Genomic DNA, 21,963 nt, shown 5'->3' on the forward strand with positions numbered 1-21,963 from the left:
TTAGTTCCCTGATCAGGGACCAAACCCGAGTCCCCTGAATTGAGATTCTTAACCCCTGGACCATCAGCGAAGTCCCACACTACAGCATTTATGTGTCCTTCTTTGTACTGCTTAATCTAAATTGGCCAGAATTCTACTATTTAGATTAAAAAAAAAAGTCTGTTTTTCTTTTGGTTTGCATTTACATGGCATACTTTGGAACAGTCTTTTATTTTTAATCTTTCTTAATCACTTAGTTACAGTTGCATTTTTTTGGTAAATAGTGTTCTTAGGTTTTGCTTCGCGAGCCAATCTGAAAATCTTTCTTTCTTTTTAGTAGGTAATTTTAGGCCCACTTATGCTGATTGACAAGGCTAATATATCTGACCTTCACCTTCTATTTAAAAATATTATTATATATATATATTTACTTTAAATAATACAATTATTGGAGCTGTGTGTTTTCTACCACACTGGATTAAATAAACTTGTTGAAGTATATGGTTTTTGTCACCTTCTGGGACATTTATTTATTTATTTTTTTCCACATTTTTAGTTTAGTTTAATAAAACATATTCCATACTGTTTTTCATAATGGCTCCATCATTCTACATTCCCACCAACAGTGTATGAGGGTTCCCTTTTCTCCACATCCTTACCAACAATTGATATTTGTAGACTTTTGATGACAGCCATTCTGACAAGCCTGAGATGATATCTCATTTTGTGGTTTTGACTTGCATTTCCCTGATGATGAGTGATGTTGAGCATCTTTTCACATGTCTGTTGGGCATCTGTATATCTTCTTTGGAAAATTATCTATTCAGGTACTCTGCTCATTTTTCAATCAGATTGTTTGGTTTTTTGATGTTGAGCTGTGGGACATTTAGTAATTTACTGTTCTTTCTTTTATGTACCTGTTAGTACATACGGCCAACTGATCACCTGTAAAAGGTACATCTCATCTTATTAGATACACAGGTAAGAAAAGTTACATTCATCCTGTCCTTGGCTCAAACCAGCAGGGGCTCCTATCACACAAATCTTGGCAGAATCAAGTGTCTAATATTAAAAAGCAGTGAAAGGAACAGACTGCTTGGATTAAACATTCTATGCAGAAGGATAATACTAGGTTTTGCTTTTGCTTTGCCTCATCTGCAGTAAGCTACCCTTGACAGAACTAGCTGAACTGTTTCAAATTTGCTTCAGTGCAACCATATGTGATAAAGGAAAGCAAGCCCATGAGACTGTTTCCTCATTTCCCATCATGTGTGTCTCCCACCTATTCTTTCAGGAATGATAGAGTAAACCATCTTTTCTCCAGTTTCGTCAGATGGATCTTGATTGGGTCCTACGGTGAGGACAATGTGGTCTCTAAATTGCAGTCTCACTGTGTTGTCCAACCCTGGTAACTGTCCACCTGGTGTTGAAAAGCTCTGCCGAACTTCACATATAGTAAGGGGAGAATCCATTCATGGTAACATCCTTCCTCATGTCTGCTGAAGGCAGTTCTTTGATGCCCTCTAGATGGTCTGCAAGTATCCTCAGAAAACCACCTTATCTTTTGTTGCAACAGCTGTGGTTTCCACCTGCGGGAGCAGCCGCCGGCGGATGCCAGCCCGGAGCTCCACGTCTGCCTTCGTGGTATCAAACACAAGCCCCAAAATGGTGTCCAAAAGGAAATCTCCCCACGAACTGCTCCGGGGGTGTGGATGCTCACATGCGTGGAGTGGGCCAGCCCCTCCGGAGTGTCCGCCTGCTGGATGGTCCCTCTGCGAAAGCGCAGATCTGCCGGCTTCAGCGTGAACTCCTGTCCTCGCGCTCCACGTTTCACTCCGGTGCCCGCGAGGCGGCGGGAGGGTTGGGGCGGGGAGCGGTACCATGAGTTGGTACAGGCGCCAGTGTTTCTTTCCCTCCAGCTGCAGGATGAAAACCTCAACATCATCTTAGTGGGCCGGCAGGCCCGGATCTCCCACAGGGGTTATGTACACATTCGAGCCCAAGTAGCACTCCAGCTTCTAGAACTTCCAGAGTTCATCCGTAATTCTCAGAGGGTAGTGCAATGAACTGTTGCACTTTTCTGATCAAAGTCTTTTCTCAGCTGAAGAAAGTGCACTTTGGCCTCTAGATTTAAAACCTTCTTCTTCCCATGGACACACCTGTAGACATTTTTGAATCCTCCATAGTACTCTTCAGATCTGAGAGCGTGAACAGGAAGTTCAAGGTCATCTCTCTGGATGAGAAGTGGCTTCTGCTCCCGGAATTCCTTGAAAAAAGTCTCGAACTTAATGGGCGAGATTAAACTTTCAAAGAGGCCACAGGGTCTGTCAAGAGTTGAAAGAGGAAGGCCCACCGGCTGCCTCCACTTTCACCTGCTTAGGGACAGGCCCTCTCTTCCTTCCCATCCCCTGCAGGCTTCTCTTTCTTTGGCCTCGCTGTCCGCTGTCCTCGAGAGGAGGCAGTGAGAAAATGCAAACCAGACTCAAGCCTGTTGCCAGTAGCCTCCCTATATTGTTTTTATAGGCCAAAAAAACCCTTGAACAAATGGCTTAAATTTCTTCTAATATTTAAAAAGCTTTGTATATTCTACAGGTTACCTTTATAACTTTATCCAATATACTCTATCTTCTTTTTCTTAGAGAGTAACACTAGTACTTAACAATTCCTATTATTAGGAATGATGAAATTCTTCCTGACTTTCTTTCCATCTGTCTCTCACCGTAGGATTTCGATCAGTTATATACTGTTTATTAATGTTCATCTTAGGAATATAAAATATCCACATACTGGTAGATTTCTTAGTTTTAAATGACATCTTTTGACACCTAGCTATTTTTCTTAGTAGTTTTATGGTTTCACTTTATTCATTTTGAAACTGCCTTCCTTTTTAAGTTATTGTGTCCTCTTCCTGAATTGAGCCCTTCATCATTATGTGATACCTCTCTTTATCTTTGTGATAGTCTTTGTTCAAAAGGCTCTTTTTCTCCAGTGTTAACACAGCCCCTCGAGCTTTTAAAAAAATCACTGCTGCATTTCTTATCTTCGTTTAGCAGCATGTATTATAATGTCTCTTTTTTCTCTGGTTGCCACAAGCTCTTTTCCTTTATCTTTGGTTTTCAGCAGCTTGATTATCATCCATCAAGTTTTTTCCTTTCTACTTCTGTTTGTTTTTTTCTCTGAGGTTCTTAGATTTTTTTGGGTTCATTATGTTATTTTAGAAAATTCTTGGTCATTATCTCTTTAGATATTTCTTTAAAATTGAGCAGGACCCTGTGTCTCCTGACTTGCCTCTTGTTTCTAGAAAAGTTTTATCCTCTTTCTTGAATTCCAAGGAACAAATTTAATCAGAGAAGTGAGAAAATGCAGAAACAAAGGAAAACAGTCAAGCAAGACTGTTAGCCATAAAACAAAGTCAAGGATGTTAATTTCCTCCTCAAGGGCTGTAGATAACATCCTGAGCCATGTCTGTGAGTTATTTTGCAGATAGTCTCCCCCACCAGGTGGAGGAAGTTAACTGCTGACCACCAGCATGTAGATGCTAGACTGACAGGAACCAGAAGGTTGACGATTGAGATTCTTGAAGCACCACCTTGCGTCTTCACCATCGACCAATCAGAGAACTGAACCTCAGTTGATCATGCACCTTGCAATATTACCCCTCAACTTGCCTTTAAAAACCCTCCCTTGAAAGACATCAGGGAGTTAGGGTCTTTTGAACTTGAAGTGTCTGTTCTCCTTGCTTGATACTTGCAATAAATGCTGTCCTTTCCTTGACCACCTCTGGTGTTAGCAAATTGACCTTGCACATCGAAAAAGCAAGAGAGTTCCAGAAAAACATCTATTTCTGCTTTATTGACTATGCCAAAGCCTTTGACTGTGTGGATCACAAGAAACTGTGGAAAATTCTGAAAGAGATGGGAATACCAGACCACCTGACCTGCCTCTTAAGAAACCTATATGCAGGTCAGGAAGCAACAGTTAGAACTGGACATGGAACAACAGACTGGTTCCAAATAGGGAAAGGAGTAAGTCAAGGCTGTATATTGTCACCCTGCTTATTTAACTTATATGCAGAGTATATCATGAGAAACGCAGGGCTGGAAGAAGCACAAGCTGGAATCAAGATTGCTGGGAGAAATATCAATAACCTCAGATATGCAGATGACACCACCCTTATGGCAGCAAGCGAAGAGGAACTAAAAAGCCTCTTGATGAAAGTGAAAGAGGAGAGTGAAAAAGTTGGCTTAAATCTCAATATTCAGAAAACTAAGATCATAGCATCTGGTCCCATCACTTCATGGGAAATAGATGGGGAAACAGTGGAAACAGTGTCAGACTTTATTTTGGGGGGCTCCAAAATCACTGCAGATGGTGATTGCAGCCATGAAATTAAAAGATGCTTCCTCCTTGGAAGAAAAGTTATGCCCAACCTAGATAGCATATTGAAAATCAGAGACATTACTTTGCTAAAAAAGGTGCATCTAGTCAAGGCTATGGTTTTTCCAGTGGTCATGTATGGATGTGAGAGTTGGACTGTGAAGAAAGCTGAGCGCTGAAGAATTGATGCTTTTGAAGTGTGGTGTTAGAGAAGACTCTTGAGAGTTCCTTGGACTGCAAGAAGATTCAACCAGTTCATTTCAAAGGAGATCAGTCCTGGGTGTTCATTGGAAGGACTGATGCTAAAGCTGAAACTTTGGCCACCTCATGCAAAGAGTTGACTCATTGGAAAAGACTCTGATGCCGGGAGGGATTGATGGCAGGAGGAGAAGGGGATGACAGAGGATGAGATGGCTGGATGGCATCACCGATTTGATGGACATGAGTTTGAGTGAACTCTGGGAGTTGGTGATGGACAGGGAGGCCTGGCGTGCTGTGATTCATGGGGTTGCAAAGAATCTGATGTGACTGAGCAACAGAACTGAACTGAACTGATATGTCTGGAGAGCAGACCCAAGTTTTGTTTGATGACAAACAAGCTTGTTTGATGACAAAGTCTTATTTTTCCTCTCTTCTTTTTCTGTGACCCTTTAATGCAGTTTTAGGCAATTTTATGTTATCCTGCAACTTTTGGATTCTTGGCTCTGTATTTCATGTTTTTTGTTTTTTTTTTTTTTTGATTCAAAGCTTTCTATTGATCTATCTTCAAGGTGATTGATTCTTTGCTCAGCTGTGTTCATCCTGCTGCTAAGCCTGTTGAAGTAATTCCCTGATTCTCTTTAAAGCTTCCATCTTTTTTGCAGACATTTTACACACGTGCATGTACGTTGCCTACTTTTTCCAATAAATCAATTAACTGATTAATGGTAAGTTTTTTAAGAAAGATTTTTTGACATGGACCATTTTTAAAGTGTTTGTGGAATTTATCACAACACTGCTTCTGCTTTATTTATTTATTGGCTATGAGGCATGTTGGATCTAAGCTCCCCAACCAGGAATCAAATCTGCACCCCTCTATTGAAAGGGGAAGTTCCAACCACTGTACTGCTGGGGAGGTCCCAATCATAAGTATTTTAATTTCCTTGTTTGGTAGCTGTAACATCCGAGTTATCTCTAGGTCTGGTTCTGTTGAGTGCTTTATAATGTGACAAAGATTATTCTTCTTGCTCTTTTTGAGGACTGGACTTTCTCAGCATTGCTGTTAATCATGACTCAGAAGTCCCAGCCCACTTTGTAACAGTACAGGATCCTGGGCTGGAGAGGCTTGTCTGCCCATGTTGCTAGAGTAGAGAGCTTTCGCTTCTACCACCCTTTTGGGTTCCCAGGTGGCTCAGTGGTGAAGAACTTGCCTGCCAATGCAGAAGCTGCAAGAACTATGGGTTTGATCCCTGGTTTTAGAAGATCCCCTGAAGGAAGAAATGGCAACTCACTCTAGTATTTTTCCCTGGGAAACTCCATGAAGAGAAGAGCCTGGCAGACTACAGTTTATGGGGTCGCAGAATTGGACATGACTGAGCACACACACACACCAGTATCATTAAGTTTTGCTTCCTAAGAAGGAAGCGTCTCAGGAAGAAGGAGGGGTTTGTGCCTGCGGGCCACCAAAGAAGACTGTCTAGTTTCTTTAACCACCCCTAGCCTTGCTGTGAGTTGGTGGAGACCAGAGGAGAAGAGCCTGTTAGGAGTAGCTGACTCCCCTGAGTCTGGGGTTCACCTCTATTCCAGAGGGTTACACTATCCCACACTTAACCTTCCCAGGTTTATTACAGTTTTGGCAGTTTTCTTTGTATCTGCTTTATGACTATCAACTCTTCATCTTGTGCTCTGCTAAAGGCAAAATACTGTAGATGTCCTATCTCTCCTGAATTCAGTTTACTTGCTTGCCTTATGACTGTAGCTCTCTGATGGGCTTGAGAAAATTATGATTGTGTAGATTGTAAAGTTCTTTCTCATTGGTAGAGAGGGAGCAATATTGTCTTGGGGCTTTCTATACCTTCAGCGCAGCATTGTTGGAATGGAATTGTAATATACATTATTTTCTTTATATATATATTTATAATATATAACACAAATAGATATAAATATAATATTTTATTATATATCTATATCTATTTTATTTATATTATATTTTATATATTACAATATATTATATCATATATAAAAATAATATGTAGATTTTCTTTATACTTCATATTATGATCTTGAAATTGCCCCGTGTTGACGGAAGCAGGGCCGGTGCACTCATCTTTACTATACCTGTGCGTGTACGTCACATCTTAATCGTCTGTCCTCTCCATGGCTTCCAGGACCTTGCTCCATAATGCATCCTCACTGGTTTCTATATTTTCAAATTCTTTATTTTAGCTTCTTCTCCCTATATAAAAATGTGCTTAGTCTCATCCCAAAATGAAAGTTTACTTTACTCTTGGGATCATCATTTCAACTTTAGCTATTGCTCCAGCTGTTCGTATGCTTATTTACTACTTATTTTTCTTCCTTTTTGAATTTCATATATTTTATTATGGTGTTTATAGGTTTTTAAAAATTGCTTTGAAAGAGCTATTGGGTTTGGCCAACCCCGGGGTGGCACATTGGTAAAGAACCCACTTGCCAATGCAGGAGATGCAGGAGACCCAGGTTCTATCCCTGGGTCAGGAAGATCCCCTGGAGTAGGTGACGATAACTCGCTCCAGTTGTCTTGCTGGGAAATCTCACGGACAGAGGAGCCTTGTGAGCTACAGTCCATGAAGTTGCAAAGAGCTGGACACGACTGAGCTACTGAGTATGCATGCACATATTAAAGGTTTTATAGTCTGTTGTCTGTCGTATATCTTACAGGTATATTCTTCTAGGCTGCCACGTCTCTTTTTATTTTATTTATATTTTTCTATGTTTTACTAACACATCCAACAGATTTTCTAGTTTATACTTTGCTAAATGAAAGCTCATATGCAAGGTGAAGTCATTATAATTAATTTAAAAATGAATACTTATAAAGCAAAAATTATTACTAGCATTAAAATTGGGATAGTATTCACTATCAGGAATACGTGTGAAGTGAGTTGTTTGGATAGTTAAAACTTAAAGATTATAATTTTTATAAAGATTATAACTTTATAAAAAATTTTAAAAGTCTACCTCTTTAGTGATAAATCCTAATTGTTTTATTTTTATCTGAGATGTAAATTTTCCTACCTTTTTAAAAGCAAAGGAAAGTTTTATTATTGTATGAGTATAAAATTTCCTACATTTGCTTCTGTTTTCAATCAATGCATGGACATTTAATTGCGAATTTATTCATGTAAATATTGCTCAATTTTACTTAATTATTAAGTTGGGATCACTGTATGTTATAACAGTTAATGAATACTTTTGAACCCAAATTTAATCACCACAAATGATATTGCACTTAATTTGCCCTTTCCTTTGTCATTAGTGAGGGTACTATACTGTCATACCCAGATGCCCTCTGGACTTAGTAAGTAATGATTTAGGAGATGTTTCTCTTTTCCTAGATGGTTCCAAACCAGTGTGTTTTGAATTACAGGGTCTGCTTTTTATAGCATTTCTTGCTGCTGCTTTGTTACTAGGTTGATAGTTGTTACTTCTCACTAAAACCAACCTCACTAACTTCCCCTCCTACTTTCAAGTTGGCGCTTCTAGTCTGCTGTGAGCTTAAAACTCCAACAACCAAACTTTTGGGAATCTCCTATAAAATAAAAGAGAGGGAATTTTCATATGACACAGTGCATGCAATTTATGGATCAAATTTTAAAGTGATATTTTGGATTCACTTCTTCATTTTTTACCTGTCTCTTAGCCACATTTACTGGATAATTGAATTTTGCATAGGTGGGCTGATGCTAAGTACCACCAACAAAGCTACTGTGTGAAAAATTCCATGGAACATATTCCATGTGATGAGGCTTCAAAAATAAATTCTAAATGTTATATTCTTGTTACACAGAATTTAGAGATGGAACTAAAGTCACTTAGTCTGTCTGTACCAAATGAATGGGTGAATAGATTGACAAAGAAAAGAGGTGATGTTATACAATGTCAACATCCCTTCTGTTTTCTTCCTTCCTCCAAAGTATTTTGATTTTTTGGAGCTATTTTATTTTAGTAAGAGTTTCCATTTAGTATCACAGTAATCCAAGTCTATGTCCCAACCACTAATGCCGATGAAGCTGAATAGTTCTTTGAAGACCTACAAGACCTTCTAGAACTAACACCAAAAAAAGATGTCCTTTTCCTCATAGGGGACTGGAATGAAAAAGTAGGAAGTCAAGAGATACCTAGAGTAACAGGCAAGCTTGGCCTTGAAGCAGAAAATGAAGCAGAACAAAGGCTGTGGAAAATTCGTAAAGAGATGGGAAGATCAGACCACCGGACCTGCCTCTTGAGAAACCTGTATGCAGGTCACGAAGCAACAGTTAGAACCAGACATGGAACAACGGGCCGTTTCCAAATTGAGAAAGGGATATGTAGAAGCTGTATATTGAATCCTTGCTTATTAACTTATATGCAGAGTACATCATGTAAAATGCTGGACTGGATGAAGCACAAGCTGGAATCAGGATTTCTGGGAGAACTATCAATAATCTCAGATATGCAGGTGACACCACCCTTATGGCAGAAAGTAAAGAGAAACTAAAGAACGTCTTGATGAAGGTGAAAGAGGAGAGTGAAAAAGCTGGCTTAAAACTCAACATTCAGAAAATGAAGATTATGGCATCCGTTCCCATCCCTTCATGGCAAATAGATGGGGAAACAATGGAAACAGTGACAGATTTTGTTTTCTTGGGCTCCAAAATCACTGCAGATGGTGACTTCAGCTAAGAAATTAAAAGACACTTGCTCCTTAGAAGAAAAGCCATGACCAACCCAGACAGCATATTAAAAAGCAGAGACATTGCTTTACGAACAAAGGTCCATCTAGTCAAAGCTGTGGTTTTTCCAGTGGTCATGTATGGATGTGAGAGTTGGACCATAAGAAAGCTGAGTGGTGAAGAATTGATACTTTTGAACTGTGATGTTGGAGAAGACTCTTGGGAGTCCCTTGGACAGTAAGGAGATGAAACCAGTCAATCCTACAGGAAACCAGTCCTAAATATTCATTGGAAGGACTGATGCTGAAGCTGACACTCCAATCCTTTGGCCACCTGATGCAAAGAACTGACTGATTAGAAAAGACCCTGATGCTGGGAAAGATTGAAGGCAGGAGGAGAAAGGGATGATAGAGAACAAAATGGTTGGATGGCATCTCTGACTTGATGGACGTGAGTTTGAGCAAACTCTAGGAGATGGTGATGGACAGGAAGCCTGGCTTGCTGTAGTTCATGCGGTCACATAGAGTTGGACGTGACTGAGCTACCAAAGTGAACTAAGCTTAGAGGAGTTAGTTTAGATAATAGGAATGTTTAATAAAAGTCATGCTAAAATTTTTGAGGAATTGTGACACAATATTGATAAGTACCACTTGAGAAAAACCCAATATCCAAAACGAGCTAGGCAAAAACAGAAAAGTTGGTTGTTTTCTGTAAGAAGAGATACAGGGAATCCTCCTATACTGTTGGTAGGAATGTAAATTGGTATAGCCATTATGGAGAGCAGCATGGAGTTTCCTTAACAAACTAAAAATAGAGCTGCCATATAATACAGCAACACCACTCCTGGGCATATATCTGCAGAAACTCTAATTAAGATACATGCACCCCAATTAGCAGCACTATTTACAATAGCCAAGACATGGAAGCAACATAAATGTCCATCAACAGAGTAATGGATAAAGAATATGTGGTGCATATACAGTGGAATACTACTCAGCCATAAAAAAGAAAGAAATAATGCCATTTGCAGCAACATGGATGGACCTGGAGATTATCGTACTAAGTGAAGTAAATCAGACCGAGAAAGACAAATATCATATGATATCGCTTATGTGTGGTGTCTAAAATATGATAGAAATGAACTTATTTACAAAACAGAAATAGACTCACAGACAGAGAACAAACTGATGGTTACCACAGAAGAAAGGGGGGAAGGAAGGGATAAATTAGTTGCTTGGAATTAACAGATGCACCGTATTAGATATAAAATAGATAACCAACAAGGACCTACTGTATAGCACAGGGAACTATACTCAATATCTTGTAATAACCTATAATGGAAAAGATTCTAATATATATATTAATCTAATATATATATATAATCTAATATATATACTTATATATAAAATATATAATCTAGATATATATATTATATATAAATACATATAATCTAATATATATATATATTAGATTCTTTTCCATAATACACATACATATATATAACTAAATTACTTTGCTGTACTCCAAAAACTAACAGAACATTTTAAATCAACTATATTTCAATAAAAATTAAAAAAGAAAGATACAGTAACTTACAGCCAGTGCAGTCTGGGCATGTGCTGACAAAGAGATTTGTCAGGCAAGCGGGTAAGGACGTTATTCATCAGTACTCTGAAAAAGAGAATCAGAAAGGAGTCCCATTTTTCTGTTTCTCTTTTCAACCTAAGTCAAACATGGGTTTATCATTATTCTCATGAAGCCGTGAACATCCAATAAGTTAGGTACATTCTTACTCTAATTTTTTGGTACGTCTTGTTATATTTAAGTGCTTGTTAGTAATAAAATTAGACAAATGATATCTGTCTTATGAAAGAAGCAGTAACATCAGCAGACTGAAGAAAACACCTGTACCCTTCAATTGTGGGTAGTGAAAAGGTGATTTCAAGTGACCGTTATTTTTCTTCGCCAAGATTAATATACTAAGTCCCTTACACATGAATGAGTTCCATTCCAAGAGCATGTTCTTTAAGCCCACTTTGTTCTTAAGTCCAACAAAGTTAGCCTAGGCACCCAGCAAACAACGATCAGCTATATAGTACTGTACTGTAATAGGTTTATGATACTTTTCACACAAATAATACATAACAAACACAAAAGATAGAGAAAAGATTTTTGATCTTATAGTGCAGTACCTTGAAAAATATAGTAGTGCGGTACTACAGCTGGCATACAGAGGCTGGCATCGAGTGAACAGGGAAGAAAAGTTACTGACTGGAGGAGGGGAAGGAAGTGGGAGATGGCAGAGCTGAAGGATCATCAGCAACAGGAAATGGAGGACAAGCTGCAATGTCACTCACGTCTGATGTTGGTGGAACGCATGTTCACATCTTTAAAAGTTCACAGCTGGAAGGTTTGTATGTAGGGGACTTATATTAGAGCATAATACTGGTGTGCCTAAGAATATTGGAATGAAACATGACTGAGAGGCTGCGTTCAGTTTCGATGGGCTGACATTCTAGAAGACAGAAGACCTTCTAAAATTGTTACAACTATAGAATAGCCTCATAGAATAGGACTAGGAAATGGCTTTTACTTGGAAATGTCTTTTTCAGGTTCCAATTCCAAATAAAATGTTACTAAACTCAAAGTGATCATTTTTATTCATGTATTTTCCTTCAATTGAAATATTTGCTTAAATTTTTAGTACTTACAGGAGAATAAGAGAATTTAGTCCGTAAAATGTTAGTGGGGAAATTCGACTGAGGTGATTATCTTCAATTATTCTGCCAATCAGAAGAAAAAATAGATTCTTTTTATATATTTTTTCAACATAAAGACAGATACCATAATATGCTACAGAAATGAAACATACAGCCATTCTAGTCTGTGGAGATCTTCAAAAACACCCGGCTTCAAGAGGGTTATTTTGTTATGACTGAGATACCTGAAAAAAGAGAAATGGCAGTAAATCTGTTATCTTCTTGATGTCTTACAAACAGGAAAGGAAGAGCAATAGTCATTCATCTTAAAGTTTCCTCTAAGCTGTTCTCATCAAGCCATTTTCCTGCCTTTGGAACTCTTAAGGTTATTTATCATTTACCTTTCCATATCCAGTTTTTAATTTCTCAATTATCAATCAACCACCAACCAGTCAATCAATCACTCTATCTATTCATCTATTCATCAGATGGTTTTGACACTGTGCTAGGTCTCTAATCCCTTTCTTTGAGGAAGACGCCATCTGAGCAGGTAAACAGTATAGCAGCAGAGGGGAAAGAGCTAGAACACACAGTTACTCTGACTTTCCAGCAGAGAAGACGCTGACTGCTGGTTGGGGCTGTGGAGTTTGGAGAGGAGAGGAGACAGCGAGTCCTAATGGAAGGAGGCTCAGTTGAGAAGAGATTTGGATGAGGGTGTGTCTTCCACAAAGCAAAGCATGGGTGGGAGCCAGTCCCAGAGAGAGGAAATGACTTATGCAAAGGCAAGAGGTGTGAGGGTGACAAGTTGAAGGGTCGCTGTGAAGAGGCTGAGAGGGGACACAGGAGATGCCCTGGGGGCAGGCAGGGACCGGCTCTGGAGAAAAGACACCGAGCACCTTGTGGGGAGTCTGGCCCCCTGTACACTGAGGACACTTGACTTCTCACTCTTCTGCGGAGTGAATGCTCTCTTCCTTCTCTTACACTGATTGCTTATGCATTTTTCTTTTTCTTCCAAGAGAAAACACCAGCTTTTAATAACTTTCAAAATCACCTCTTATATAAGTGGAATCAAGCTAGAATAGTCAATTGATAGAGTCAGAAAGTATACTGGTAGATGCCAAGGGCCAGGGGTGAGGGGTGGGGAGGGGAATGGTGAGTTAGTGTTTAATGGGGCCAGGGTCTCAGTTTAGGAAGGTGAAAAATTAGGGATATGGATAATGGTGAGATTCCACAACAATGTGAACTGTACAATTAAATATGATTAAATTGTTTGTTTCATATTTTGTAACTTTAACCTCAATATAAAAAACATTAAAAAAATCACCTCTCTTCTTTTATAGAGGCCTTAGAGTCTTTGTGTGGTTTCTTTTTCCCTGAAGAAAACTTTTGGACACAGACACACATAACCCAACAGAATAAATAAATAATGGGATAAATAAAGGGAAATATTTGCAAAAATCTAATTCCATTTAACTAATTAATCTAATTTAATCAAATTAGTTTAATTTAATTAAAATAATTTAATCTAATCCCATTTAACTTTGTGCTTTTGATTTGGGAAAGTGGAGGTGAAACTCTCAAAATACCTAAGGTTGCCAGTGGTGGCAAGAGTCCAGGACTGAAATGTGTGCAAAATTCCTCTCCTCCCATTTTGGCTTAAAATGGCAGAGAAACTGTCTTACATGTTTATTTCTGTATCAATTTCTCTGGCTCAGCAATTTTGCTCTGAATTTGCTGTCAGATAGTTTGGTTCCTAGCTCTGCCACTTAACAGTGTGACCTGAAGCAAACAACTTCTGAAATCTTCAGTTACCCCAATTCTGAAATGGAAATAACATCAGAACCTAATTCACTGGGTTGTTGAGTATTTGAGGCCAGGCGTGTCAGAAGTGCTTGGCATATATCATCATGACCATGTCTCTGTTCAACTTCCCACATCAATTTCTTGCCTCCTCTTTTTCCTCACTGCCTATGATTCCTGTGCAAGTGTTCATTCAGTTCCATTTCTACTGATATGTGGACCACATTGATTTCTCTCTTCACTCTGACAAATTGGGCAGTTGTGTGTGTGTTGTGTCGTTAGTCGCTCAGTGGTGTCCGACTCTGTGATCCCCATGGACTGTAGCCCTCCAGGCTTCTCTGTCCTTGGAATTCTCCAGGTAATGATACTGGAGTGGGTAGTCATTCCCTTCTCCAGGGTCTCTTCCCAACCCTGACTTCCTGAGTCTCCTTCACTGTAGGCAGATTCATTGTCTGAGCCACCAGGAAAACCCAATTCCACTTCTACTGATACGTGGACCACACTGATTTCTCTTCTTTTCTCCACTCTGACAGATCAGGGAGCTTATATCTTATGAAATCTCTCCTGCCAAGAATTTCCTTTCCCCTCTCCACCCTACAGATCTGACTTTTGCTTGGGGGTAGCATGGGATAAGACCCCCACACTCTAGCCACTTCTTTCCTTCCCTTGCAAGCCTGGAGCCCCAGCTGGGCATGGGAAGATGGAAAGCATCTCAGAGGCTCCCTTTAAGAGTTGCTGGAAGTCCCCCAAGTAAAGGAATTTGATCCATCCCACCCCCAAAGCCCTGTGCTTCAGTTTTCAGAGTCCTCATCCACTGCTCTGGACCTGAAATGATCACTGCTTTCAGACAACCATCATAGTAGCTGTGGTCTGAGCAACACAGATTTAGGTCCTAAGAAAGTAAATCCCTCGCCATTCTCTATGATGTATATGTGGGCATTGTTTCCCCAACATGGACTGTAAGCTTCTGGAAAGCAAAGGGGTGCCTCTCGCCAGAGGAAGCACATGGTTCTCTCTGAACTACCAGAGTGTAATGTGCTGGAAGGCAGCGGGTCTGACTTCTCTTTCTCTGTACCGCATTCTAGAATGTCTAGCTGAAGAACTTGCACAGTCTGAGGGGTAATGAATATCTACGGATGAGTGACGAGCAGAATCTGATGGTGATCCATGAAAACCCAGGACCGTGAGACATTTTTATATGCAGACAATATTCTAGTGTCAGGAAAAAGCCAAGGAGAGGATGGAAGACACTTTTGCATTTACTCTCCAGTTTCTACTATCTTTCAAGAGCCCCCTCCATATTCACTGAACATTATACCAAGCAGATATGTTTAAAAGTTTTGAACAGATTTGTGAGAGATTGTAAAGAAAGGTAGTCAGAAATATGATAAGGATGAGTCCAGTACTGACTTCAGGAAATTTGCTATGACATGAAAGAGCAGGGGACAGAAGGGAAGAGGACACAGCTACAGGGGTTACTGTTCAGACTTTGGAACTCCAGTGACTTTCTTCCATTTTGCCACTAAGTGATTGGGTGGCCTTCTTGACTCAACCCCAAACTCTGATACCACCAGTGAGGAATCTGACCAAAGTTCTTGAGTTAAGGATTAAAAAATGGGATAGAATAGAAAGCAAGGGGCCAGAAATAGAAATACAAAAAACTTTTATTTATGTGATTTGGGGTCATAAATCCCTCCAATCACTCCTGGGAGTCAGCTGCTTGGTAGAATGCAATGAAATGGAACTCTGAGAAGGACTATTTTTAAAAACTTTGCTCTTAACTACAATGAGACATCACTTTATAGCCGTAAGGATGGCTGTTATTAAAAACTACACAGCACACAACAACAACAAAATCCCAGAAAACAGCAAGAGTTGATGAGGATGTAGAAGAATTGGAACCTGTGCATTGCTGATGAGAATGTAAAATGGTGCAGATGCTGTGGAAAGCAGTAAGGTGGATGAAAAATCAAATGTAGAATTGCCATACAAACCAGCAATTCCAGTTCTGGGCATTCACCCAAGAGAATGGAATTCAAGGGTTCAAAGAAATATTTGTACATCAGTGTTCACAGCAACATTATTCACAATAGCTGAAAGGTGGAAATGATCTCAGTGTCTATCAAAATCAATCAATAAAAAATGTGATACACAGAATGGAATATTACTCAGTCTTATTATCGTTACATTCAGGAATGAAATTGTGATATATATTACATGGATGAAACTTGAAGGCATAATGCTAAGACTAAGATATTATGAAATAAGCCTGACACAAAAGGGAAAATATTACCTGTTTCTACTTCTGTGAGGTCCCTAGAGTAGTCAGATTCGTAGGGACAGAATGTTAAATGGTATTTGCAAGAGGCTGGAAGAGAGGCTTGGGGAGTTAGAGTTTAATGGATGTGGAGTCTTAGTTGGGAAGATGAAAAGTTCTGGAGATGGATAGTTGAACAATAGTGTGAATGTACTGAATGCCGCTGAACTATATCCTTAGAAATGACTCAAATGGCAACTTTGCTATATATATTTTACCATAATTTAAAAAAAACTTTGTTCTTTCAAACGTATCATGCTTTACATATTTGTACAAGGAGAATTAGTGGGGAAAGCACAACTTTGGGCTTTCTCCTTCATAAATTTTAGCTATCACTAGGTTTTCTCAGGTTGATAAAGGATATTCAGTCCTCCTTCCCATCTCTATGGCGAATGCATATTGTGTGTCTAATTCTTCTGATTTTTCTCATTCATTCCTTGCAACAACCCTGAGGTAGGTACTGTTGTAGTTTTCACTTTTACGGTAGAGGGAGTTGATGCTTAGAAAGGAAAATAAGCCCTCAAGTTCACACACCCAGTTTGTTGGTGCAGCACGTGTGACTCAGGGTCCCCCACCTTTGGCCCCAACGTGGCAACGTCTGCTGTCTGCACATGCCCTGAACGCCATCACGGGTGGCAGGGCCATGTGCAGTGGGATGGGTCGGGTCCACAGGCCACCACGGAATGGGACGACTAATTGGCCCTGGTACTTACAGTTTAGTAAGACTGTACAGTCCTCGGAAAGCATAGACAGATACGGATCTAATCTTATTGTTTTGCAGGCACCTGTGAAAATGATTATTAAAGGGAAAATATGAGGAAAAGGAGTTTCAGTTTTGCAAGAATGAAAAGAGTTTTGTAGATGGATGGTGGTGATGGTGGTGCAAAAATGCGGGTGTGCTTAATGCCTCTGAATGTACACTTAAAAGTGGTTAAGATGGTACATTTTATGTCCTTTGTATTTTACCACAACATCTTGTAATAACCTATAATGGAAGAGAATGTAAAAAAAAGAATACATATGTTTATATATACGTATAATTGAATCATTTTGCTATTCATCTGAAACTAACACAACATTGTTACTTCAATAACTATACTTCACAACTATACTTCAATAAACTTTTTTTGAAAAAAAGAGGAAATGTCAAGAATTCTTTAAAATTAAAAAAAGTAAACAGGATAAAATAGTGAAGTTGGATATATGTCATTTTGTTTCTTGATTAAGTTCATAGATTACTGGGCTGATTTTTATTTAGAACTTGTAGTTATAAATTTAGACATATGATGCCTAAAATTTAACATTTGAATTTTCAGTGACTGAAACTTCAGTTTTAGGGCCTAGCAAGGTACTTACTAATCAAAGAGGCCTAGAAGCCTTTTTAACATTCTGATATTTCCTGCTGTGATTCTATAAACTTGATAGTATTCAGCACAGCCCTGGCAACACTACGAGGCTGTGACATTACTAAGACCCCAAACCATATGCCATGTTCATCACAGATTGGCCAAGCAAGTCAACTTTGATTGTATTTATTTGACACCCAAGGTTTGCTCCAAAAAGTGTTTGAGAAAATATATCAAATGTACGTACCACAGAAGAGAAACAGAAATACAAAAAGTCAGGTCTAGAAGACTATAAATGAGCTTGGAAGGCCAAGCAAGGATGCTGGCTGCAGAGTTCACTGAGGTCATGCTGAAGGTTGGGCCTGGAATTAACAGGAGGTCAGAGGAAACAGAACCTGGAGCACAAGCCCTTGCACCCTATGAACCCAGTTAAGCTCCACACATTCATAAGCACCGGCCCCAGGTTGTAGCAAGGAGAAAGGAAGGACCTGACTTCTTTCCTTCTTCTGATGAGGGTACCATTGTCCTGGTGTGAGTGTGTGCTAAGTCGCTTCAGTCGAGTCTGACTCCTTGCGACCCAATGGACTGTAGCCCACCAGGCTCATCTGTCCATGGGATTCTCCAGGCAAGAACACTGGAGTGGGTTGCCATGTTCTCCTACAGGGGATCTTCCCAACCCAGGGATTGAACCTATGTCTCTTGTGTCTCTTGCATTGACAGATTGGGTTCATTACCACTAGTGCCGCCGGGGAAGCCACATATTGCCTAGAGGTGGAATCAAAGGATATCTCTAGCCACCAATGACAACTTTTTTTTGTAATTAAGCTATTTTGATCTATTACTTGGAACAAATTAGTTGTTTATTGTATAAAAATGCCAACATACTGAATTGTGATATTTAGAGTTGAAGTCCTGACTCCTTTTAAACCATGTGAACACAAGGTGGTGCTACAGATCAGAAAAATTCTTCCTCCTCCAGCGATCAGGAAACAGGAAGAAAGTGTCCTCTTGAAGTTTGCATATCAGGCTTAAACTTGAAAACCTCTTCTCTCTTGATTGATTAATATCTAGAATATAGTTCTGAAAAGTCTTTTATTGGAATTCAGTTTTATGATGTGAAACTTTTTCTTCAGATAATCTGAGCTTTGAGAACATTTCATCAAACAAAATGGATAATTTTTCTTCTGATTCTGTTCTATTTCTATTATCTTAAAGAAAAAGTACAGATAGATGATATCTATGTACCAGGGTTCTATTGTGTGAACACAAATCCAAAACCAATGTAGATGTGAAAATGAAACCAGGAACTCTGACATGTTTGCTACATAGTGTAATGCAGGCACAGAATACTTAAACCTAGCAGTTTAAGCCTATGACAATATAATTCAGCCACAACACTGACCTAAATAACAGGCAACCATCACCAGGGCCATTACAGATTTTGAGAGTACGTAGGGTAATCTTAGACTGACGGGAAGCCAACATGTCAGATAAAACTAACGAGGTAGATGTGAATATGGAATTAATTCTACAAAGCAACATGCTTGGAGGTTTCAAGCCGCAAGAACTTGCTATCCTAGGTAGAGACTGGACTTGTAAACATATGGAAGAAAAATTTCCCTGTCTAAGCATGAGAGCAGACCTGGTAAAGGGTACTAACATCTTTCTCTAAGATTGACGTTGAGGTGCAAAGAGCAAAGCCTTTTGAGTGTCTTCACTTGGGAGACGGTGGTAAGAGAATTCCAAGTACTCATACTTTGGTTTCTTTGGATAGGCATCTGAGAGTTTGCTAGGGTGGCTTCTAGAAGCAGTCAGAAAATAATGTTACCTGGTAGTCTCCAGCTAACAGTTAAATACTTCCCCAAAGAGGGGTTAGACTTATGCAGAGGTGTAAGTTGGTCTCTGCAGAAGTGGGAAGAAACAGATATGCCAAAAAACATTAGTCAATTTAATACTAAGAATTACAATTTTTTCTTACAGAGTCTGAAGACCATGGTACTTTTTGAAGACATTAGGAGGAAGCTTTCTTATTAAGTTCCGCTTGAGTGACCTGAAATAAATGTAAATTTTGGATTTTAAAGTTCTTTACTTTTAATAACAGTATGAACAATTATAAACTCTATTTACTTTAAGACTAGCTTTCAGGAAACACTTCGCTTCATAACGTCACTCTTGTATTCATATCATTTAAAATTTTTTTAAAAGATATTTTTGTTTGAGAGATATTTTAATTAATTAGTGTTTTATTAAGATACAGCTGATTTATAATATTATATTAGTTTCAGGTCTACAACACAGAAATACAAAATATTTATAGATTATACATCATTTATAGTTATCAGAAAATATTGGCTATATTCCTGTGATGTAGCTCATTTATTTTATTCACAGCAGTTTGTAGCTCTTAATCCCCGCTTTACCCCACCCCTTTCCCTCTCTCCACTGGTAACCACTAAGTCTTTTTATTTTGTTATATTTGCTAACATGTTTTATTTTTTAGATTCCACATATAAGTGAAAACATGAAGTATTTTGTGTTTAAAGTCTTTTTCGGACTTATTTCACTAAGCATAATACCCTCGAGGACCATCCGTTTTGTTGCTAATGGTAAATTTCATTCTTTTTATGCTGGAAAAGTATTCCCTTAATATATGCACCACATCTTCTTTATCCATTGCTCTTTCAATGGACAGTTAGGTTGCTTCCAAGTCCAAAACAGCGTTTGCCCGCACCAGGGTCTCCTTGGTAGAATGAGCTCCCAGAATGGCTGCCCTTGTCTCTACGTCCCCAGAGGGAGGTCTAGCGCCTCTTGCCTCTTCAGGAGGTTCTCCAAGATCAGCAGGTGAGACTAATTCAGGTTCCTTTCCAATTACTCCTTCTGCCCCGCGTCCCTGAGCAGGTAAGGTTTCGCACGCACCACTTAGGAGTGGAGTCTCTATTTCCCACTGCCCTCTGGGACTCCTGAAAGTAAGCTCTGATGGCCTTCAAAGACCGGTGTTCTTGGAACTTGCCTTCTTGGTACAGGATTCCCGAATTGAGGAGCCTGATGTGCCGTTTGGACCCCTTGGTCCCTTAGGAGAATCTCTACAGTTGCAACTGTTCTCCCATTTTGGGGTCATCCCCTGGGGTTATGGGTCTTGATTATACAAAGTTTCTGCTCCTACTTCTCTTCCTGTTGTAGTTACTTCTTTCTGACTTTCTCTGTAGACGGTCTTTCCTGGTAGGTTCCAGCCTTTTCCACAGATGGTTCTTCTGCAGATAGTGATGGTTTTGGTGTGCCCGTGAGAGGAGGTGAGCTCAGGGTCTTACCATCCTTCAGTCTTGGGAATTGCTTCTTGTCATAGTACCAATTGAACTAGGACTAACTGTTGATTTTGAATTATTAGAGATAGTTTTCTTAAATTTAAGTTACAACATTGTAATTCTGACAAAAACTTGAAACAATAAAACTGGAAAAATAATCTTCAGTTATGTTCTTTTCTATTTTCATTTAACAAACAGAAAGCATCTCAGTTTTTGAGTGACAATAAGGATGCTGTTTTCTTGTTTAAAGCACATTCAAGAACATAATATTATATTCCTCAATATTTCAGTTTTCACATTCCACTACCTTTGCTTCCTTTAAAAATTATTTATAAAGGAAACTGTCCATTGGCCCATATAGTTGAACCATCTTTATTCAAGAAGTAATCCCAATGCAATTTCTAATAAGTTGTATAAAAAAGATTTCCACTTGTATTACAGTTTATAAGCAGCTTGACACAGGCCAGGTTCACATAATTGTGGTTGTATTGAAAAGGACCTAACATTTAATTCTTTAAGCAATATAATATGGTAGGAACAAAATAAAACAAGCAAAAAATCCCAACCATTGAAGCTGGTTTCAGTGGTTGGGATACACAATCTTTCCATGTCAGTTTCTTTAACAGTGAAAGAATGTATTTGGGACTACATGACCTCTAATAATATGGTGCCACTGTTGTTACTGTACTTGTCTATTATGATGGAGCAGATGCTCATTAAGAAATGAGCAATACACCTCATTGACGGGAGTTTGATCTGCTGTGGGACAAACATTTGGAAACAATGGTCAACATAAAGAACTCAGTGAAGAGACAGCTTCATACAAAAGACATGAATAGTGTTACTTGTGTTGGTGTGAACCAGTATTGCCTGAACTTGATAATGAATCCTTCTTAAAGAAAAATAGCTTCTCAGACTCTTGAGAACACATTTTTGGGAGCTAATTGGAGAAAAAACTATTCTAGAATATAGAAAACTATGTATTCTCAACACTAGCATTATTAGAAAATTAAGAAAATAATTTCTTAAGGAGTGAAAAAAATCTTACTTTTTTAATAGATAAAGGACTAGCATATGTAAATATACACAGTATATCTGAAGTATTAAAACATCACAGACGAGAACAAAAATGCCTATAAAGCCTCAGGAAGGGAGGCAATAAAGAAAAGAAAAAGGGTTAAGAAAAACCGTTCTAAACTATACATATCCGTCATTTAGTGGTTTTTTTTTTTTTTAATGACTGAATGTCAA

At 38.9% G+C, this 21,963-nt stretch overlaps 1 protein-coding gene and 1 pseudogene across 1 annotated transcript in view; both read right to left on the minus strand.

The window, feature by feature from the left end:
• RXFP1 (relaxin family peptide receptor 1) overlaps nucleotides 1-21,963 on the minus strand; it is an 84,507-nt gene that overhangs the window by 31,382 nt on the left and 31,162 nt on the right. Inside the window, exons 4-8 of the mRNA XM_069557101.1 lie at nucleotides 19,389-19,460; nucleotides 16,778-16,849; nucleotides 12,121-12,192; nucleotides 11,960-12,031; nucleotides 10,845-10,919 (exon numbers count right to left, since the gene is read on the minus strand). Of these exons, the coding sequence (XP_069413202.1) occupies nucleotides 10,845-10,919; nucleotides 11,960-12,031; nucleotides 12,121-12,192; nucleotides 16,778-16,849; nucleotides 19,389-19,460 (363 nt within the window). The remainder of the gene's footprint in view (nucleotides 1-10,844; nucleotides 10,920-11,959; nucleotides 12,032-12,120; nucleotides 12,193-16,777; nucleotides 16,850-19,388; nucleotides 19,461-21,963) is intronic.
• On the minus strand, nucleotides 1,034-3,584 carry LOC138422813 (ribosomal oxygenase 2 pseudogene; annotated as a pseudogene).

This window comes from Ovis canadensis, chromosome 17 (assembly GCF_042477335.2).
Source record: "Ovis canadensis isolate MfBH-ARS-UI-01 breed Bighorn chromosome 17, ARS-UI_OviCan_v2, whole genome shotgun sequence".
Taxonomy (NCBI): Eukaryota; Metazoa; Chordata; class Mammalia; order Artiodactyla; family Bovidae; genus Ovis; species Ovis canadensis.